The following is a 21,975-nucleotide window of genomic DNA, read 5'->3' as shown; positions in this document are numbered from 1 at the left end:
CCCACCTTAAAGCAGAGACCAAGGAGCTGAGACTGCCTTGTCCCAGTGCTGACTCTGCCTCCAGCTCACCACACCACCCAATTTAACCAGTTCATGCCCCAGTTAGCTCATGGACAAGCTGGTGAAGGTATCAGAACAAGGAGACATGCTGTGTTTGCTGATGAGCTGAACCAAGGGGCCTTGGAATGTTTGGGAGGGATGTGCCTATTGTAGTTACTTCATGGTGCAAATCACAGTGGTGAAATCACTTAGACCCAGGTGCACTCTCAGCTCAAACCTAAACCAAAACAGGACCTAGAGATGTCACAGCTTGTGCCAGTTTCTGTGTATGCTAGTGTAATTTTGCTTCCCTGGGCTGTAGCTGGGGCAGGATTTATTCAGGGAACTTTATGAAGCCAGAGCTTCATTTCTTCCAGGGCTGAGAAGCACTGGCCATTAACCATCAAAGCCCCTCGCCTTCCGGTCTCCAGCCAGCTCCTCACTGAGAAATTAAGGCCTGGCTGCAGATCAAGGATTAAACACTGCAAGATTTAAGGGCAGGATTGGGGAAGAGGCTGGTCTGCCTGACCTACAAATGGTCTGAAGAAATTGCCTCGGTTTATTCTGGGTGCCATTGCAGGAATGTGCACAGGGCTGGCTTTGATGGCAGGCACAGACACGGGCATTACAGCGGCACCGCGCCCAGGGCTGCAGGAGCCGCTCCCTGGGCTTTGATTCCCACCCTTAATTAGCTCTTTCAAGTGAGAGTTCCAGTCTGAGCAAAGGGAAAAGCCAGAGTGCTTTCCTGCCCCGAAATCTCCAGGCAGGCAGTGCTTAGGTATGGTTGATGCCCCGTGTGAGGAGACGTGAATCTTGACTCCATGTTTCAGAAGGCTGATTTATTATATTGTGATAGATATTCTATTAAAATGATATATTAAAAACTATACTAAAAGAATAGAGAGAAAAGATTAATCAGAAGGCTAGAAAGAACAGGAATGGAGTGATAACAAAGGCTTGTGACTCTTAGAGAGCCCAAGCCAGCTGACTGTGATTGGCCATTAATTAGAAACAACCAACATGCACTGATCACAGATGCACCTGTTGGTAAACAATGTCCAGACCACATTCCACAGCCATCAGATAGTTAATTGTTTACATTTCTTTTCTGAGGCTTCTCAGTTAGAATAGGAGAAAAATCCTAGTAAGGATTTTTCATAAAATATCATGGCTACACTTAGGATATGGGATTGCTCCTTGGTGCTCAAGCCTTGTTCGCTGGGGGCTTCTTCTCATGCTCCAAGGACAGACCATGAGGAATGTGGATGGCAGTCTCATTGCAAGGACACTGATCCTGCCTTACTCTGCCCTAATTCCCCTTTACACCCCTCAGTGTCCTTGTTTGACCTTGCCCTGCTCTCATCCTCCCACACCGAAGGGACAAGTCCTTGATTTCAGCTGGGATCTCCTCTGCCTCGACCCGCAGAGCTCCCTGTGGAGCGCTGCACAGGGAGAAAGGCTCTGCCTAAATCTGGCTTTGATTTTTTTGTTTAGCCTCAAGGCCTGTGCACATTCAAAGAGCTGCCTTTAGATTTAAGCTGGGAGCTTCCCACTGGAGTTTCTTTCCTGGGCTCTTAAGCCTCTCCATGCATTTGCATATTTGCTCTGCTTGTGCTCCACACTAACGTTTGCAGTGCTGGACGTTTCCAATTAGGAGGCTTGAAACATCTCAGTCCTGCCTTCTATGGCTTTAGACAGGAGCAAAAAAAAAGCCAACAGCTTTCTTGTGTCCCATGGGGTGAGTCCCAAACAAAAAAAACTGGTGTCAGACTGAGTAGGGACAGGACTGCAGAGCTTGGAGAGAGGACACGGTGGGGAAAAGTGTTAGAGCATATTTATGAGTGTACATCTTCACTGTGAATCAGAGACACTGCAAAAGGACCTGGAGATGCTTGAATTAAAAGCAGGATGTCTAAAGTGTGTAACTAAGTAGGCTGTGCTCTCCTTAAATGAGCCTACTTGGAGCTGCTGGCAAGCCCTGCCTGAGATCAGCTGTGCTGCCTGAGGGAAGAGGTATTAGTGACTTGGCTGCTGAAAGGGGCTGCAGAGTCCAGCTGCTAAGCTTGGAAAATATTTGATGGTTGGTGAAGTATTTTGGAGGCTGGATGTGTGTCTGTGAGAGCCTGGTCTCCTCTGCTGATGTCCTGCTTGCCAGGCAAGCCCCAGCACTGCTGCTCTGCCACTCACACATGTGTTAGAGCAGCTCTAAAAGCAATCACAGAGCCATCAGTGAGCCTTTCCCTGTGTTTGTGGGCATGTCAAATGTTACCCTGCTGGTACAAACAGAGTTTTAACCTGCCTGTGGTCCAGGCTGGAAGTGAACTTCAGCTTTGCTGCCCTGCCTCTGGCAGCTGAAATCCTGTATGAGAACAGGTCCAGCTGATGTGCTGGGCACTGAGCATTTCAAAGTGAGAGGAGAGATTTGGATTAGGTTTTAGGGAGAAATTCTTTACACAGAGGGTAGTGAGGAATTGGAACAGCTCGCCTAGAGCAGCTGTGGCTGCCCCTGGATCCCTGGAAATGTCCAAGGCCAGGTTGGACAGGGCTTGGAGCACCCTGGGATGGTGGAAGGTGTCTCTGCCATGGAAGGGGGTGGCACTGGATGGGCTTTAAGATCCTTTTCAACCCAAGCCATTCTGTGATTATTTGTAGGGCTGATGAGCTGGGTTCACTGCTCTGTCCTTGCCCATCAAGGCACCAATTTGTTTTAGTAACAAATATTCTTCTAATTTTTCTAATATTTCTAACAGGGCAATAACTGACTCAAAGGGGATCCACATGACAGAACCCACATACTTCTGCTCCTGCCTTGGTGTAATCCTTGCTCAAAGCTATTTCAGGGCTAGAGAAATCTCCTGGGGGCTATTTCCAGCACAACTATCCTAACCTGCACACAAATAATTCCATGGATGTGGGGGAACAGTGCTCTGGTCCCCAGCAGCAGATTCTGCAGCTCCTCTGGTCAGGCAGCTTGGTTACATCTGGAGCTGAGAGAGTTGAGGTCAGGAAAGACCTTGGCTGGACAAACTTTGTCTCATGGTCAGTATTCAGCAGGAGGCATTGGGTCCCCAGATGTCCTGCAGGTCTGGATGTCCTGAAGACTTGTTCCAGAAAGGTCAAGGCAAAGACAAAACAAAAAAAAAAAAAAACTCTGTGATAAGCCTGTGCTTGCCCCCAAATGCCTGTTGTAGATGTCAGCAGCGTGGTAGCAGAATTTCTAGAGTGGGAAAGGTGAAAGTCCAGAGATGAATGGAGAATCCTCAGTGTTCATTCCTCTCCCATCCCTGTGTTACAGCTGTCCTCCCATTCATCTTCAGCATAAATCGAAAAAAAATGACAGATTTTTATGTCTGGGCAGTTGATTTGCAAATTGGTGATGTTCACTCAGGTGATGAATGGTCTCAGGTAATGCCTCTCTGCAAAAGCAGGATAATAGCTTATATTTAAGCAGTACACTTGACCCCAAATGCTTAGAAATTCATATAATCAGAGAAAAACGAGGCTGGGAAAAAAAAGGATTCTTATGAGGTCATCTGATTTGCCCTTCTGCCCTACTTATAACGCTTCTGACAGATGTTTGTCTCACCTGTTCTTAACCTCTGGCTATGGAGATTCCTCTCTCTCCCTAAAATCTGTCTGTGCTGTGAGGAAGCTCTCCCTCATGTCAAATCTAAATCTCCTCTCTGGATACTGAAGCCCTTCCTCCTTATACACTCAGAGGGCACCTTCAAACCCTGTGGACGTGCAGGGTGTTGGCAGAGGCAGGGGAAAAAAGGAGGGGAAAAATTAGGCTCCTTAAAACAGAAAAGCAGCTTCATGTTGGGTAAAGAATGCTGTGGTTTCAATGTCCTTCATAAACTTTGTAATGGAGCAGCCTGACCTGGTTGAAGTTATCCCTGCTCATGGCAGGAGGCTGCACTAGATGAACTTTTAAGGTCCTTTCCAACCATTCTGTGGTTCTCTGACAGTGTTGGGAAATGCTGGATTTCTTTAAAAAAATAAAAAAGGGGGAAATAAAAGGCAGTTTGAGAGGAGGATGGAGATGTAAACATGTCATTTCTGTACAGGAGTTGATCATTGGGGGATTTGTTGATTGTCATTAGAATGAAAATATTAATGGCATTTTGAAGCCTGGTGGGAGTTCCACTCCTGGGATGCTCAGCAGAGGAGGCAGGGCAGCCTTCCCCTCTGCCTTGGGGACCAGGCAGGTGAAAGCTGTGAGCCAAAAAGTATGGATGAAGAAGAGGAGGGTACTGGAGACTGACCCCAGAGCAGCCTGAGGGCATCAGGGCTGTGGGGAGAGGAGAGGAGCAGGGATCCTGCTGGAACTTGAGCTGGCAATGAAGTCCCAAACCCGGGGTGCTGTTGGCATGTGACGCTGGCTGTGAGCTCAGGAGCTGCTCACACCCCAGGGCTGCTCTCCTGGGAGATCCTGGCCTCCTCCTCACCCTGATCCACCTCCCAGACTAAGAGACTCCAGTCCCTGCCATTAAAAGGAGTCACCTGCACCACTGCGGCTTCCACCAGATATGCAGCACCAATATCTGCCTGAGATAATCAAAGTGTCACTCTCCAGCTCCTGCCTGCTTCTGCCTTTTGCTGGTATTTTCCTTTCCTTTTGGCAGGAAATGGGGTTTGACTGTTTAAATTGCTGTGTTCAGTCTCTTCCTGTTTTTCATGGCAGCGCTGTCACTTGGGGGAGAACAGAAATGTTTTCAAAGCTGACTGGCCAACAAAAGGCCTTGTGTGAAGAGCTGGGCAATATTTTCCCAACACTTTGCTACCAGAAGTGGATGTTTGGGTCCCAAGCCATTGTCTGACGAGTGACTTGGCTGTGAAGGCTTCCTGTGCTTCTGCTGGCTCTTGGTAACTCCCCAAAACCTCTTTGCAGATGCTGCTGGTGAACTCTCTGAGAGTCCTGCATCATCTCCATGCATTTGTTCCTCAAGTGGGCTCTGCTCTCTCCTGCTCTCTCCTGCTCTCTCCTTCTTTCCCTGCACCCCCTGCCCACCCCTGATGCCCACCAAGCAAGCCCTGCTGTTGTCACGGGGTTTAGCTGAGTTCAGGAGGAGTTTTTGGATTAGTTTTTGGATTTGGGCATGTTTGGAGGCCAGCTGGGTGCACAGACATTTTCCTTTGGCAGCACTGGGATGAACACTGCCTGCTCCTTGGGCTCCCTCCTGCTCCATCCCACCAGGTTAGGAAGGGCCATTTGCAGCTCAGGTGGTGGAAAGACTTTGTGTAAGGTATGGGACAGTGAGCCTGACTCCTGGGAAGGGGAGAGATGGCTGAGATTGGGTTTTTTCCAGCCTATTTCATATTTCTCTTCCTCCCAGGACTTCTCTTTGAAATCACTGGTGTTAACAGGGATGGCCAAGATTTTTCAGCCTGTTTCACATTCCTCTTCCTTCCAGGCTTGTGTTCATCATCCCTGGTGGAAAAAGGACACAGAGCACTTCTGAGACACCAGGATGGGGAGCAGCAGGAGGTTGTTTTACAGAGGGGTTGGCTAAGGCACAAAACCACAATTTGTAGCCCAGGGTCTCCTGGATGTTGGTGCTGTGCCCATCTGTTTGCAGGAGGAGGAAATATCTCCCTTGCTCTTATATTCCTCTCTGGCATGGTGGGAAGAAGAACAGGGTCAATTAGAAAGAAGGACCAAAAAATCAGTTTACAAGCACAAAAGCAGGAATTGTTATCCCTATCTCTCATTTCTCCCATTTTCCCTTAAAAGTGATAGGTTTGGGGGAAAGGAGTGTTAGCTTTTGGTCAGTCCTTGGGAATAGGAAGGTGTGGAAGGAGGTCCAGGCAATCCAGGTGCTTTGGCAGCCCTGCCCATTCCTCCTGGCTGCACTGGTGAGTACGTGAGCCTGACTCTTTCCCAGGGGGATGGATCAATCACAGGGATGAGTTATCAGTTTCATTTCACCTCACAGTCTCCCTGTTTGCCAGTTGGGCTACCCTAAGTAAATCCCTTTGTGTGTCAGTGCCACTGGTGCTTGCTCAACAGCACTTTTTGCTCATCCCAGCTGAACAGACCATGCACAAATGTCTTTACTCCAAATTTTATAGGCTGGTGTTTCTGATTCAAAGGGTTTATGGACAGCTAAGGTCAGTTCTTGGTCAATTTTTAACAGCGCTTTCTTCTTCCTCCTCTGAAAATGCAAATAAGAGCAGGAAACCCCCACAAAATGATAAAGTTCAGTTTTTGGAAGGGCAGTACCCTGAGCAATGCTGTAATTCCTCTCTGGGAATGCTCACTGGAGACTGGGAGCCGGAGCAAACAGGCTGGTGGCTGCCAGATCTGTGTTTGTGCACTTGGTCCCATCAGTTTGTGTTGGATGCCGTGTGTGCAGGGCGGGCTGCTGGGGCCAGCAGCTGTGATAAGAGGTGACAAGTGTCCTCCTGCTGACACTGGGGCGGGAGAGGGTGGAATCTGAGCTGGGGAGGAAGGGGGACACAATCACCTCTGGTTGTGATGGGGTGAATTCCAGCATCTGTGTTGTCTCACCCTTCTCGTGAGACTGAAAATGGAATAAAAGTTTTGAAAGCGCCTCTCATTTCCCCATCTCTGGGTCAGAAAAGAGTGTAATCAGACAGGTAGGCTCCGGTTTCTGCAGCTGAGCTCTGGGATTTGCAGATCTCCCCCTGCACCTTCCACCTCCAGCAGGCCTGAGCATCACCTCCCCTGCAAAGCTGGCTCTGCTCCGGGCTAAAACACTTCCACAGAGAGAAATTCCAGTTATCTCCCCACATGAGGCAGCTCAGGGAGCTCTCCCCAGGGAGAAACACAGCTGGTATTTCTCATGGTTGTGGTGGAAGTGGCCAGAGATGTCTGGGGCTATGCTCTTTGGAGAGCAACAGAGTTCATGTCTCCAGTGCTCCCAGTAAGGTCCTGGCCCCTCTGAACTGGGATTGGGAAATTCTCCCCGCTGGGAGGTGAGCTCAGGTAGTGTGTGGGTGCATCTCTTTGCCCTGGGTGATGGCTCTCTCTCCCAGGTTCCACCTCTCTGCTTTCAGCCAGCAGGGATAAGGACAGGGCCCTGCCTCTGCAAAGTGCTCTGCGCTCCAGGCAGGGAACAAAGTGGGTTTGGGTGCTCTGAGGGAGGGCAAAACAAAAACTCTTAATCCCCTACATCAACAGAAGCTTGCACTTAAGGGCTGTAAATCAGGGCCTAATTGCGTGGAGAGGATGATTGCATTTGAGGTATTAAGTAGGTTTCTCAGTATTAAACACCTGTCCTTGAAAGGATACTGCCTGACCAGTGGATGCAGAAATAATTCTGGCAGTAATTAATTACCTTCACCCTGAAACACCCCCACCCTGAACCTCTCCTTCACAAATCCTTATTGTCCTGGGGGAAAAAAACCCCAAACATGCATTGGAAACAACCTTCTCAAACCCATTTATTTCCTTCCAAAGCATAAACCAGGAGGAAACCCTGTGCCTGAAAGTGGCTGGGTGCCAAACACTCTCACAGAGCTGTTCTCTCCCGTCTGGGTGACCCCGCTCACACAAAATGCTCATTGAGGGCAGAGCAGGACCCAGGGCTGCTGTGTCTGAGATATTCCAGGCACAGCTCCCTCCCCCACCATCCCTCCCATCCCTAAACCAGCTGGCTGTGCCTGAGCAGCCCAGCATCACCCCAGCTCCTGCTGCTCCCTGGTCTGCAGGTGAGCAGAGTGCCAGACCCTCCATCCCCGCGCCATCTCCCCGCCACACGGACAATTAGATTTATTTCTGGGAACTGCTCTTTGCTGCTTCCCCTGCCAGCAACCCGGGCTGTTTTCTTCCGTGGTCGAGCCCTGTGGTCGTCTGTGGCTCAGCTTTGCATTTTTGGAGGCCTCCACGTGATCTGCTCACATTCTCTTCCGCGCCAGGAGATCGGCGACTTCGCAAAGCTGACCTCGCCTTGCCTCGCCAGGAGGTCGCCTGGCAGGCCAAGAGGCTTGTGCAAGAGGGTTTTTTTTTTTTTTTTAATTAGGAAAAAAAAAAATAGGCAGAGAAAGCAAACCCCAGATGTCCTGGAAGAGCCAGAAGCAAAATGTCTCCAGCTCCCTTGGTGAGGCTGCTGCTATTTAAAGCAGCCGGAGCAGGGGAGGTTGTACAATGCCCATTCTGTTGAGGAGGGGGTCGAGGGGGTGCTGGATTCAGCTTTGTTCTCTGGGATGGGATAAATCCTGCACAGACCCTTACTCCCTCTCCTGATGCCACTGGAGCTGTCAGGGTGAAACACAGTGCAGGGTCTGTCTCAGAACTTGGAGGCTCAGTGAAGATATTCAGCCTCTGCGAGCGATCTGATGTGTGTGTCTGTTTATTTATATTCCAGGAGTATAACATAAGACTTATTTGTTTTTATCCTCCCTGAAATGTCTCTATTTATCCAAATTGCATGGATGGGTTCCTATTGTACCTGGTAGGATAACACAGATATTAGAAGACTGGATAGTGTGGAGATGGAGATGAAAAAAGCTGTTTTACTCACTGGGAGATGCCTGAATCACATCTGGCCATATTTCTGCCCCAGACACTCCCAGCCTGGCACCTGCATGGCTTTGCTGTTGGAGGATACAGGTTTTGCTCAGAGTTTGTTTGAGCAGCATTTTATTGAGAATGGGACAATCTTTGGGTAACCTGGCAACAACTTTAGGACAAAATTCGGTGTTTGCAGAGCCAGCACAGACCTGGTTGTGTAGCTGTATCCAGGCTCCCTGGAAGTGTTCAAGGCCAGTCTGGATGAGGCTTTGAACAACCTGATCCAGTGAAAAGTGTCCCTGCTCATGGCACGGGGTGGGACTGACTGGCCTTTAAAGTCCCTTTCAAGCCAAGCCATCCTACGATTCTTTATTTAAAGAAATACTCAACACCAGGAAAGGCAAGACAGGCAGATAGGCCTGGAACTAAATGGCAAAGACAGAGTTTCCTCCATGCAGCACTGGAGCTGGTGTAGCTGATGGAACATGTGGGTGACATTAGATCAGTACATTGCATTTCCCTGTTTCAATGTCATTACCCCGTCGTTGTCAGTGATCCAAAATATAATAGGATTTGTACAGCTGATTTATCCTGTAAACAAGCAATATTAGCCAGGCACGTATTTAGACAAGGAGAGAGAGTGGGACAGGCAGAGTGAGGGAACGTGCAGCGGGGAATAATAAAAATTCACTCCTCCTAATGAGGGAATGTCCCGGCACTCTTGGGTTGGGGCTGTTGGTGGGATCCCACTCCAGGAAACACAGGGCTGTGATTGTGATGCTGTCCCTGCTCCCAGGGCTGGCTGCAGCCTCCCAGTTGCTCAGTCCTGCTTCCAGATTCGGGAGCAGTTGGAGCTTCAGTGAATTTACACTGCCTGGTACAAACGCTCTGAATTCCTCAAGCACCAAAATCTGCACAGATAAGCGGCTACAAGCAGGAGATTTTCCCTTTCAGGGCTCGAGTGCTTTAGTTTGTTGTTTAAACTGATAACCAGGCTTCTTTAAATGCATCTTCTGTGAGATGATGGGACCAGACACATCTCGATTCCCCCTGATACAGGATCTCCACTCTCAGTTATTTGTTGAGTGAGCCAAGCTCTCACCACTTCCCGCTGCTGAAGAGCAGCAGCACATACATCTCACTCATTACAGCACTTAAATCACCTTTGCAGGACCGTGGTGAGGCTTAATTAATGCTTTTAAAAGGCTCAGGGCTCTCGGGGTGAAGGTGTTGCCTGCATGCAAAGCAGCCTTGTTGTTTCATTTCTGCAGCGCTGTTGGTGCGGGTGGCACTTTGCAGCCCAAATTATGATTTTTTTTTTCTTTTTCCTGTGTAACAAAATAGTAATTATAGAAATTGTGACTGCAGCAGCAGTGAATTGCTGGTGGTGCCATCAAAGGGAGGCAGCCAGACTTTATCTGACCAGGTGCTGGTGTGCATTCAATAGGAATGAGAGGGCTGATCAGGGAAATGGGACATTTTTTAGGATAAATGCAGCACCTTCTCTCAAAGGTATCTTTCTGCTTACACAAAACCCCCTTCTCACCTAAGATTTCCTCTCTCTGGAACTTGTTCTCCCTGTCTCAGCTACAGCAGCACCGGAGAATATCAGTGCTGCTGTGTTTCAGGTGTGTAGCAGAGCTTTGCTGCTGGAATAAGTTCTTACAGAAGAGCTCTAGCAGCTTATTTGATCAATACTTCCCTTCTGAAAAATCCCTAAATGCTTATTTACCCAACAGTCCGTGGCACTTTCAAAGGCAGAGCCTCCACACTCAACAATCTCTTTTTTTTGGGGTGTGAAAAATTTTAAGTGAATTTTTCAAAGCACTGATCTGAGAGCCACAGAGATTATATTCCTCTGTTTATCCCTCAATGCCGCAGCCACATGATCCTCTGAGCCAGCAAGGGGAAGTTTATGGGACCACAGGAAAGCTCAGCTTCCTTTTACACCTTTTACAGTCACACTTGCTGCTCTTCAGGTCACACCCATCCTTCTGGCTTGCAGGAATGAACCCCCGTGGCCACACAGCTTTGGGGTGTGGTTTTCACCCCACCTGCATGGCTCAGGGTGCTGATGCTGGGATTTGGAGTCGTGAGGCTGGGAATTTTCTGAAGAGGTGGAAATGCAATATGCAAAAGGGAGATTTGGCTGACACAGTGATGTTTGGGATTTGGAATGGGAAGATCTCCATGAATGGAATATTTTATTTATTATATTTTATTTTATTGGTCTGCTGGAGGTACTGTCCCTTCTCTGTTCTTACATCAGACTTTTGGGGTCTAACCAAGGCAAGTGGAAATACCACTTAAATCACAATAAGGCTTTTCTTCATGGGGAAATGAGCAATTTCCCTCTAATCACAGCATCATAGAATGGTCAGGTTGCAAAGGACCTTAAAGCTCATCCAGTTCCACCCCCCTGCCATAGACAGGGATGCCTTCCACCAGAGCAGGTTGCTCAAAGCCCCCAGCAGCTCAGTGCTGCTTCCAGAGCAGTCCCAGCAAAAGTGGGAACCAGAGATGGAGAACAAGGAAAAACCAATCTTTGCAATTGTGTCACCATGGCTGTGACAGGGTCAGCAGATGCTGAAAGTAGGGCTCTGCATCTCCGAGGTGTGACACAAAAAGTAAGGAAAGCAGCCAGAATTGTTTAAATTTTGTGTTATTGGGCTCTAGAAAATGTGTAGGGGCTCACTAATGGATTTAGCTTGTGCACATCTTTGGGCACTGTAATCACTTAAAAAAGGCAGGACTTGGATGATGTTACATTTATAAGCACAAATTTACAGCACAATTCCTTTTATCCACAATTACTGATAATCACCCAACTCTGCTGAGCAAAAGGCCTGAAGACTGAAGGAACCTGTTGCCCTCTGCAAAAAATGCAGCCTCCTCTTCAGGAAATTGCAAATTTTACGACGTGGAGGAACACGGTGTTGGGAAGCCTCACACTCACAGCAGAGCAGGAACATAAATGCAGGCATAAAAAGTCTGTACTCCATTAAGATTCTGCAGCACTCTGGAAACTTGACACCAGTCCTTGAACTGATGCTTAAACTACAGACCTAAAACCCAAATGCCTGTACCAGTTCTAGTCAATTTGAGTAAGTTTCCCTCCTGTTCTTGCATTCCTGAACTGTGTCTGAACAAAAACCTCGCAGCACAGTGGGTGCAATTTCCCTATAATTGGTAAAGTTCCTGTAACTGCACTGTCATTTGTATATGGTGACATGTAATTGCACAGAAACCACTGCTGTGGGTGCACAAGTGAAAAGCAGTGTGTAATTAAAATGCATTTCCAAATGCTGGCTCTTGATCCAGCTTCTGTTATGTTATATCACAGAGCACCCTGGGGGAACGGGGCTGGGTATTTTTGGATGTCATTAGACTCCAGACTAACCACTGAAGAGGGGTGGGTTGGTGATCTGTGCTATCTTTGGTCACTGCCTGTCACAGTCATATTTTCTGGAAAAATCCCTTCGCCCAGGATTTTGCTCCTGGGAGGCTGAGGGGCCTCGGAGAAAAAGGAGAACAGTGATTGTCTGATTTGGTTCTTCTGTGTTTTGCTGCTTTGGAATGTGGTTGGAGATTGTTTATCCAACAGGTGATTGTTTGATTGGTTTCTGCTGTGAGTTGTTTTGACTTATTGGCCAATCGGTGCCAAGCTGTGTTGGACTCTGGAGAGAGTAATTATTTGATTTGATTATTATCTTTTTAACCTTCTGTAAGTATCCTTTCTGTATTCTTTAGTATAGTTTAGTTTAGTATTCTTTAATATAATATAGTCTCAGAAGGCTAATTTATTATTTTATGATAACATGGAGTCAGATTCATCATTCCTTCCTTCATCAGGGAACCCTGCAAATGCAATAGCTGCCCATCTCTTTGCCCACAAAATTTTGAACTGCAGATGACAAAGATCTACAACCAGGCAAACCTGCAGCCTTTTCCTGACCCACTGCCAGGAATGCCTGGGATGGGGAGTGTTGGAATCCTGGATGCTGAGAATTTTAAACTCTCTGTGCTTAAAGGCACAGACCCACAAGAGAACACTGCATTGACCTGAGGCCGTGGAGAAGCTTCCAAAATTGATTAATAGCACTGGAACTGTGGGTGTGTAGTTGGATAGAAGTGTCTAATATCACCTCAAACTTAGAGTTTGAGGTTTTATTATCTAGAAATAAATATGAAGCAAGATAGAGGTTTTGGGGCAGAGGCAGGCTGTCCTTCTTTACCTTCTTCTCCGTGGGTTTGGGTGATGTTTTTTAACTGGACAGAAAAGTCCACATTGCAGGCTTCAAGTGATCAGTTATTGGGTTAAAAAGGAAAATAATTTAGGCATCCTTTCTTAATTTGATAGTTTAGTCTTAAAAGACCTTGTAATGAGATTGTTGGCCATTTTGTGCCTTGCTAATGAAAGGCTGCAGAACTCATGGTTGTGAGACTGTTTTATTGATAAGAAATAATAAACACCTGAGTCTGAACATGAACTGCCATCTCAAGTGCCTTCAATCCAGACCCAGAGAAACCAATAGGGGAGGGCAGTGCCAGGCATCAAATTCCAGGAATGATGTGGCAGGAGGGGAAAGCCAGAGGGGCCCTGTCCTTCCTGCACTGGGGTTTCACAGCTCGGCACAGCAGCAGGATGAAACGTGATGGTTCTGCTGAGGTTCTGTGGGGAGAAAGGGCAGGTGGACCAAAATCCACTGATTTCACAGGAGGCCAGAAGCAGAGATACTGCAGGAGGGAGAGTCAATCCAGCTTCAGGAATGCCAAGGACTAATGCCATGGGCAGGGCAAAGCAGCATTCAACCAGGAGCTCACCTTGCACTCTCAAACCACCAAGAGAATGTGTGCAGGCAAACAGGAGCAGCACAAGCCTTGGGTACCATCCTGCTGCTGCTGGAATTTAAAGTCCTGTGGTTTGCAGCGAGATGGTTTCCATTACTTCCAGCTCCAATCCATGGGGATTTATGGCTCACCCCTGCTGCAGGTGTCCTAGACCCTAAATTTCTTAGCTTGTGTCTCTTCAAATACCATGAAGCTCCTGCTGAGAGGTTTTTCTATGTCTTCCATCTCTCTAGATTTTTTAAATATCCTGTTGAGGGGATGTGTGCCCACCTTCACCCTCACTCAGCCCTTGCAGTCAGGCAGGAAAGGAGATCTTGCAGTCAGGTGATGGAAAAGACCTTGGATGTCTCCTTGCAAAGACTCAAATGCCTGTAACTGTTGATTTCTTACTGCTGCTGGCTCCCTGGCCCTGCTGGCAGCACAGACATCCATTAATGTGTGTTCCCTCCATCCTCTGCATCAGCCAAGCCTGAGATAACAGCAGAGAGGAGCCAAGTACCTGCCACCACATGAAGACAGGGCTGTTAGGTATTAGCTGCAAATCAAAGGCAAGACTTGGCCACTGGGACAGCCTTTATCCCTGGTGAGTCTGTGGAATTGCTTTGGAGCCTGCTGAGATATCTGGGAAAAAAAGGCTCCTGTGCTTTGATTGAGGAGGAAGATTCTGCTGGAGTGAAAGCAAGGAGGAGTGAAGGGTGGTTAATCCTTTATCGAGGCTCTTCCCCAAATGTGGATTAGGCTGTGTTTGATTATCAGGGGCTGTTTCAGAGGCAAACAGTGAAAGCAGATGTTTAAGGCACAATTGGTGTATTATGGGCACTGTTTGCCTGTGTCCCCTGATATTTGGTGCTTCTGCCACTTGTGCGATGCCAGCAGCGCTCGCTGCTGCTGGGAATGAGATGAGGACAGGGAAGGAGGTGATGCAATCAAACCTCCAACCCTTCTGCTGAATTTGGGGGTTTTGGGGGCTCAGCCAATCCCTCCAGGACTGAGCCTTGTAAAGCCATCCTCTCCAGGAGGGCTTGGATGTGTTAATTATTTATTTGATAGGTTTAATCCTGGAGGAGGCAAACACCTGCCAGAATCCTGTAAATCAGGGCCATTCTTTTGCACATCTTTCCTATTTCAGTGGTGACTGTGACACTTGGCCATGGTGTCAGGGCTGCAGATGAAGCCCTGGTTGGTGACACAGGCAGAGATGGCAGGAGCAGAACACAACCAGGTAGAGAGGCAGCTGGTGGGACTGGGAAGGGCATTTATCCCCTGGGAGATGCCAATCCATCTCAGATGAAGATATTTTGGGTATGCAGACCACCTGTGCTTCTGAGTTTCCCTGGGGCAGGGTGGTGGTGAGAAATATTCCCTCATTTGCAAGTGGGAATGATGAAGTGATTGAAGCCAGCCCAGCATTCCAACTGCAGGCCCCCATTTCCTTCCAAGGTACCTGCTGGCTGGGCCTTTCTAGGTTGGATTTTAGCTGCTCAGGATGTGAGAATTGCTGACACAATTCCCACCTCTTTAGACCTTCCCTTTGCCTCTCCCTGCTATCCCAGCCCCTGTTAGAAGTGAATTCATGCCCTCACCTCCTCCTTCATTCTGGAAAGTCGTTAACATGAAATTGCCAGGCAGAGAAGCTCCAGAGAGTTTAACGTGGCTACTTTATATTGCTGCTAGGAGTGTCTGGAATTGAAAATAAACCTGCGCTTGCAACTCCTGACCCTTTCATCATAAATCCAAACTTCCTTACGTGTCTCTCTTTGCTGCAGAAGATGACTGTATTTCAGTCTCTGCAAAGGCCTGTGTGCAGCTGAGAGCCACAGCTGTGCAGGAGCCCGGTGCTGTTTATTTGCAGGGTTTTGCTTGCTGGCGTTTTTTTGGCAGATGATCCCCCGGAGGAAATAACCCAAACGTGTTCAATGAAAATAGTTTTCGTGTGGCGTGTGGCTTGCTGGCCTTGCTCCTGCTCCTGGGGGAGGGTTGTCCACATGGCAAAACAACAACGCTGTGATTGCTTCTCTGGCACCCAACCAGCAGCACGGGAGTGGACACAGAGTTCTAGAATAGTTTGGGTTGCAAGTGACCTGAAGACCATCAAATTCCACCTTCTGTCATGGGCAGGGACACCTTGCACCATCCCAGGGTGCTCCAAGCATCATCCAACCTGGCCTTGGGTACTTCCAGGGATCCAGGGGCAGCCACAGCTTCTCTGTGCCAGGACCTCCCCACCCTCATCATAAACAATTTCTTCTTTAAACCTAGTATGACTCTACCTTCTTTAAAAAAAGCTGCCCTCCTATTTCTGTCTAAGTCCTTCTTATAAGGATGTATTCTTCTGCAAGTAATGCCAGGGGAAAAAAGATTAAATAAATAAGCTTAAATTTAATTTGGTGTCTGTGTGGGATTATCAGCCCCATTAAGGGTAGGTCTGAGTTCAGCTGGAGCCCAATCAGGTGTAGGAGGAACTACCCAGTGGCAATTAGATTAATGAAACCTCAACAGGTTGGAGACGGGCTGCAAATCAGCCACAGGTGTTTGTGCTTAATGCTGTGATTTTGGGGGCTGTGTCCTCCCAGGCTCCTGCCTGGGGTTGGGAGAGTCTGGATGGTGTAGAAATGCAGTCAGGGGATTGTGTGGGGCCTTTCTGGTCTCAAGTGCTTCAGCTGGAGTGCTTGGTTCTGGATGTGCTCCTCTGACTGTGCCAGCTCTGATGGATTCATCTCATTGCACCGCTTGTCAGAGTAATTTTCTTCTGGTTTGGGCTGGAGCTTTGCACCCTGCACCTTAGGTAAGATGTCTGCTGGCACTATGCAGCCTTTTATCATCTTGGTGGTGAAGAAAGCTGTCTTGTTTTCCTTGGAAACTTTCCTCCCTTTCCCCTCCTTCTACTGCTTGGGATTTTCCTGCTTTCAGCCTGAAGTGATTCTTTCCAGCTTGTCAGGCCATCAGAGTGAGCACTTAGGCAGTTTGATTATACCCCTGAAACACAAATTGTGCTCATCTCTGAGCTTAAGAGTTTCTGGGGAAATTGGGCCTGCCTTGAAGACCTGGATTCTTGGCTCTTACATCCACAGGACAATTCAGCTTGGAGGGATATCAAGGGGCCACACAGTTGGGCTGAGGGGATTGAATTTAGGCTGAGGGGACCATCTGGAGTAGTTTTGTGGTCACCTGGCTCTGTTGGAAGGTGAATTTCCAGTTTGGTTGGGTGGTTCCTTCTCTGACACATCTCCTTTCCCTGCTGGTTATGGATTTCCAGGTATTAAAGCTGGGTTGCAGATTTATCTTGGACTTGTTGCTGTCATTTTGGACTAGCAGCATCCTGCCTGCTGCTGCTGGAGGCTGCTGATCTGCTCCCTAATTGCTCTTTTAGCTCTGCTAAAAAGGGCAGTCCACAAACACTAATGACTCCTGCAGGCCAGAGCTCAGGCTAGCTGATCCCTCCTAATGGCTCTTTGAATTCCTCCTAGGTTTTATGTATTTATAAACACATTTAGGATGCATTATTCTTCTATTCAGCAAAACCATCTGTAATTATTGCCCGTAATTGCTGGGTGAGGATAAAATGAATCAACTATCAGGCTTTTACTGCTCCTAAACTCAAGCAGGGTCCATCACTTTTTTCAAGCTGTGTTTCCAGGAAGATGTGAGTTCAAAGAAAATTGTTGTGGTCCTTTAGTTCTGATATATCAAAACTAGACACCCTTCCTGTACACTTCATTATTGCTTCTCTAGGCCTTAGCAAAACATTTTAAGTGTTGAAACCTGTGAGTGGCCCCAGAGAAGTTAATAAAGTCCAACTGCTCTGGCAGTTTGTGCTGTGGTATTTGGAGTTTTATTTGATTTATTCTGTGGAGATCTGTGACCTGTATTAGCTTTACCTGCCTTGATGGTGCCTGAAGGTAGAAAAGCTGCCTGTGCCATGTTCCTGCTGTGTTTCTGGAACTCCCTGAAGCCCAAGGAAACATCCTTAGGGACAACTGGACATGACGTTAATTTAAGTGAAGGGATCCCAGTGCAGCATCCATGTGGTGAAAATGCTGCTGAGATCAAAGGCAGTGGGTGATGGAGCTCAGGCAGCAGTATTGATGGGTAGGGGTTTTTCTCTGGTTGTTGGGAGTTCATGGATACCTCAAAAAAAAAAAAAAAAAAGGCTGGAAGTCCCCCATAGTATCTTGGTAGAAGCTTCCCTCCTCTCCAAAGAACTTCAGGGAATTACAGAATCTCAGTTAAATCACAGAATGGTTTGGAAGGTGCCTTAAAGGAAGGAAAGATGGATGCTAATGTCCTTACAAACAACTCGATGGGTGAGGGGTCTTTAGGAGGAATGCCTTTGAAATGGGCCTCAGTGTCTCTACCGACAACAACACCCGGGGAATATTAACTAAGGTTTGAGCTCCTGAACTTTAGGGTTGGACAATTGGGTCTGGGTAAAGTCTGTAGCACTTCTGGTGGATCCCCTGAAGCCAGACAGCCAGAACTGAGATTTGGGGGGAAATGTTAGATTCAAGGGGGAGGTGGTTTGGGAAGGCTGCACCTTCTGGTAATGGGGAAAGGAAGAGAGTGAGTTTGGGATGAAAGGAGGCTGTGTCCTCTGAAACCTCAAGAGACAAACCCCACGGGGGTATGACCCAGTGGGCTCTCCCTCCATTTATTCAAATAAAATTGCAGAACTCCTCTGTCTCTTTTATGGACTCTGGATTTTTACAGTGTGTTTTTTCCTCACACCATCCAGTCCCACCCCCTGCCACGGTAGGGACACCTTCCACTATCCCAGGTTGCTCCAAGCCCTGTCCAACCTGGCCTTGGACACTTCCAGGGATCCAGGGCCAGCCACAGCTTCTCTGGACCATGTGTGCCAGGGCCTCCCCACCCTCACAGCCAAAAATTTCTCCCCATCTAGCTCTGCTCTCCGGCAGTTTGAAGCAATTGCCTCTTGTCCTGTTTCTCCATCCCTTGTCCCAAGTTCTGCTCCAGCTCTCTTGGAGCCCCCTGAGGTACTGGAAAGGGCTTTAAGTTCATGGTATTTAATGCCTACCATGGTCCCTTCTGCAGATTTGGCTTGGGCTGACCATCTGGCCAGATCTTGCTCAGACAATGCCTGGACACTCCTTGGAGGATGATAATTTCTAAGACATAACATAATCAACTTTGCTGAGTTTAGAATTAGGAGAGGAGTGGTTATTTAGGCTTCATAGATGTGATCCTTAATGTTGGATCCTGGGTCCAGAGTACAGGTCAGGGTTTATTTTATTTACCAGTGCAGATTTAGCTCAGTGGTTCTTATTCTGGATCTGTGGAAATGGTGCACTTTTTTTTTTTCCTTTTTTTTTTTTTTTTTTTTTTTAAAAAAAACGTCTACAAGAACCACTCCCTGGCTTTTGTGGGCACCAAGAGTGGGAAGCTCAAAAAGGTAAGGCCTATGTGGCCCTCTAACTTAGATTTTCATATTTTATGGTGATTTCAGTGCTGCATTGAGCATGAGCACAGCCTTTGTCCTAAGGTGCTCCTATTTTGAGGATAAAAAATGGTTTGGTTGGCAAAAAACCTGTGTCTTGCCCACAAGGGATAAAGATGATCTGAGAACGGATAAAATCCTCCTTCCAAATGGTTATTCATCAGGAAATTAATGCTTCAGAAGTCAAACCACAGTTGCAGATGGACGTGATGTAATTTGCATTCAACAAAATTTTCGGTGCTCAGACCATCTCTAATTGAGTCATTGATCACAGGGTGTCTGTGCACGCTGGCGAAAAACTGATTGGGGCTGAAGTTTGGCAAACAGGATTCATGCTCTGCAGATCTTTCTTCAGAGCAGTGTGACCGGGCTGTGATTTCACCACAAGCTCAGCACGGGATCGGTGGCCGCCCCATTGGCGTCAGGCTGGGGGTTTGTGCTGAAGGAAGAGGGTTTGCATCAAAGGAAAGCAGTGTCCTGAGCCATAAAGAGCTTTATGTTTATGGCTGATGCCACACAAACAGAATCAAGAGTGTGTTTGTGTTCCTCTCTGGGCATTCTCACTGGAAATGTGCCCGTTGCATGGCTGGGGTTTGCCTTGTGAAGCCCTCAGAGAGGCTGGGGAGGTGGGATCCTCCACCTGTGGCTTTCCCAAGGAAAGATGAGTTGTTGGAAGTGGACTAATGAAATGGGCACTGGCTCCATTTCAGCCCCTCTGTGCCAGTCTGACAATGTTGGTCTGAATGTTCAGCCCAGGAATAGTGTTGTAAGACATTGCCTGTGCAAGGAGATGGTGGCTTGGCCATGGTCATGGAGATGGGGGAGAAGCTGGGAAGGGAGGTTGGGCAGAGCCTGGTGATGTTTTAGGATGTTGTTTCCTCTTTAAATCCCTTCTGCAAGCAAAGACTTCCAAGTTGGGGCAAATAAAGTGCTGTGAAAAGGTGCCCCACTGTGGCTTGTGGGGAGTGAAGGGAGTTGTTTGTTCATGGATGCTTAGGGATAGTCTGGAATTTCTGGTTTTGTTCCTCTACCTGTTTCTTCATTTGAAAAGCAAATCTGGGTTGTAAATTCAGATGGCATTTCCCCCATGCTGAGGGAGGAATGGGATCCTGCCCACTGGCAAATGTCTCTGGCTTTGCTCGAAGCAGAGGAAAGGCTGCTCCTGCTTTTGAAAAGAAAAATATGGTAGGTTTTTTTTTTTTTTATTCAGGCATGTGAAAAAGAAGCCAAATTGTTTTTAAAATGGTCATAATAAAAATAATCTCCTCCCCTGGCTAATTAGCTTTTGCTTCCCTGTCATGTGTGATATCATAATAAACTGTTCAGTTCTCCAGCCAGTCTCTTGGAGGGAGGGAAATGGGGTAGCTGAGATTTGAATGGTAAATATCAAAAGGACCTAAACTCTTAATGACTGCTCTCCCTGCACTCACAAGCTTTTGGTTGGGTTTTTTTTTGGCTTCAGGAGAAGAAAACTCAGCCACAGCTCTGTCTTTGCCTTAGCAGGTCGCACTGCAGAGTCCAAGATCTGATTCCTTTTTAATAGGGGAAAATAGGAGAGAAAGCTTTCTGTGCTTTATGGAGTGTGGTAGGGAGCAGGGACAGCCTTATAGGGTAAAGAATGAGGAGAGGAGAGCAGAAGTGGCTGATGTAATTTGAGAAAGGGAATAAAATGAAGCTTTTTCCTAACATGCTGAATATTCTACTTGTGGTAGTTCCCACTTTGGGTGAGCAGGGCTGGAGCCTTGGGCTGAGATTTGCTCAGGTGAATGAATTTCCCCCAAAGAGGCAGAACAAAAAGCAAAATGGGGCTCCCCTAGCCACGTGTGATTCTTTTGGACCAGTTGATCCAGACTCCTGGGAACTTTTAGGTCCACCCCAATCTTTGCTGTGTCTTCTGCAATCCCTGACTCTCCTCCTCACATTGTCCCCCTCCAGTGCTCCTGAGGGTGTCTGACCCTGGGACAGCAACCTGTCACCTTCTCTGGCTGGTTTGGCACTCAGGATTTTCCCTTGGTGCTCCTTGACCCCTGCCATGGGCCTTTGGGTGCTTTGTTTTCCGCCCTGGCTCGTCAGTCAGGTGCTGCCAGGAAAATGCTGCATTGGGATTGCAGCTCCAGCATAATCCATTATTTCAGCACGAAGTTTGTTTTCTGCTCAAAAACACTGGTAAATTGGAGTAAGCCTTGTAGGATTAGGTGAAACCTCTGGACAAATCCCAGGAGCTGGGATTTATTTTTTTTTTTGTGCTGTTGGGTCCTACCAGGCATGTCACACTCTGCTGCTTCTCCTGGTGCAGTGCAGCTCCTCGGTCAAGCTGCAGTGGAATATTTTGGATGGCATGAAAGAGGAGTTCTGAGATTATCCCCAAGATAGCAGGATTTACTCTGTGCTTGGAAGACTCGCTACAAGTCATTACAAGATGGTTTTGGAGAAAACTTTGCTGCTTTTTTCCCCCGCAGTTTCAGTATTTTCCTCTCTGTGTGGGTTTTTTTTAATGTATGAAAGTGGCAGACTGTGTATCAGATTTTGATTTACGCGATCCATGAATGCTCTGCAAAATACCCACAGTCATAAAGCAATATCTGTTAGTTGATATACAAATGTCACATGTGTCAAAGGAATTTATCCAGTGGCACACACAACTGAAGGAAAATATTGTGCTTTACAGGAACATATCATTAAAATGAATCCTAGCAGAGCATCAGGAATCTGCCCATGTAACCAAGACAACAAAGAGGGAAAGAAAAGGAAAAACCAAGATAGAGATAGGGTAGGGAAAGTGTGAGTGAAACCGAATGACACGCTTGGCCCCAGCTATTTCACTGCCCCAGGCAAAATACATTTTGCAACCCTTGCTCATTCGCAAAGCTCCCTGTGCTGTCCATCAGGAAGCACGGAATAATGTGCTGGAGAAATATTCCCTCCAATTCTGCTGCCTTGTCCATGGCACAGCCTGGCCCTGCAGAATGAAGGAATAAATAGGATAAAAATGAAGAGCTGTGGAAAAGGAAAAATTCTCCCTGTCTATATCTAACACATAAAACCACTGTCCTTGCATTAAAGGTTTTGTGGGGGTTTGTGGCTTCTTCAGGATGGAGAAGGGTGGCCCAGGGAGAAGTTCACTCCTTTGCTTTGCCAGTAACTTTTGGTGTGT

General features: G+C 47.4%; 1 protein-coding gene across 1 annotated transcript in view; it reads left to right on the top strand.

Moving 5' to 3' along the window:
- PLXNA4 (plexin A4) overlaps positions 1–21,975 on the top strand; it is a 443,098-nt gene that overhangs the window by 30,009 nt on the left and 391,114 nt on the right. The window contains exon 3 of the mRNA XM_041477472.1: positions 18,717–18,776. Coding sequence (XP_041333406.1) covers positions 18,717–18,776 — 60 coding nt within the window. The remainder of the gene's footprint in view (positions 1–18,716; positions 18,777–21,975) is intronic.

This window comes from Pyrgilauda ruficollis, unplaced genomic scaffold, assembly GCF_017590135.1.
Source record: "Pyrgilauda ruficollis isolate IOZ18807 unplaced genomic scaffold, ASM1759013v1 scaffold111, whole genome shotgun sequence".
Classification (NCBI taxonomy): domain Eukaryota; kingdom Metazoa; phylum Chordata; class Aves; order Passeriformes; family Passeridae; genus Pyrgilauda; species Pyrgilauda ruficollis.
The sequence above is the reverse complement of the archived record's forward strand: the minus strand, read 5'-3'. Positions and strand labels throughout refer to the sequence as shown.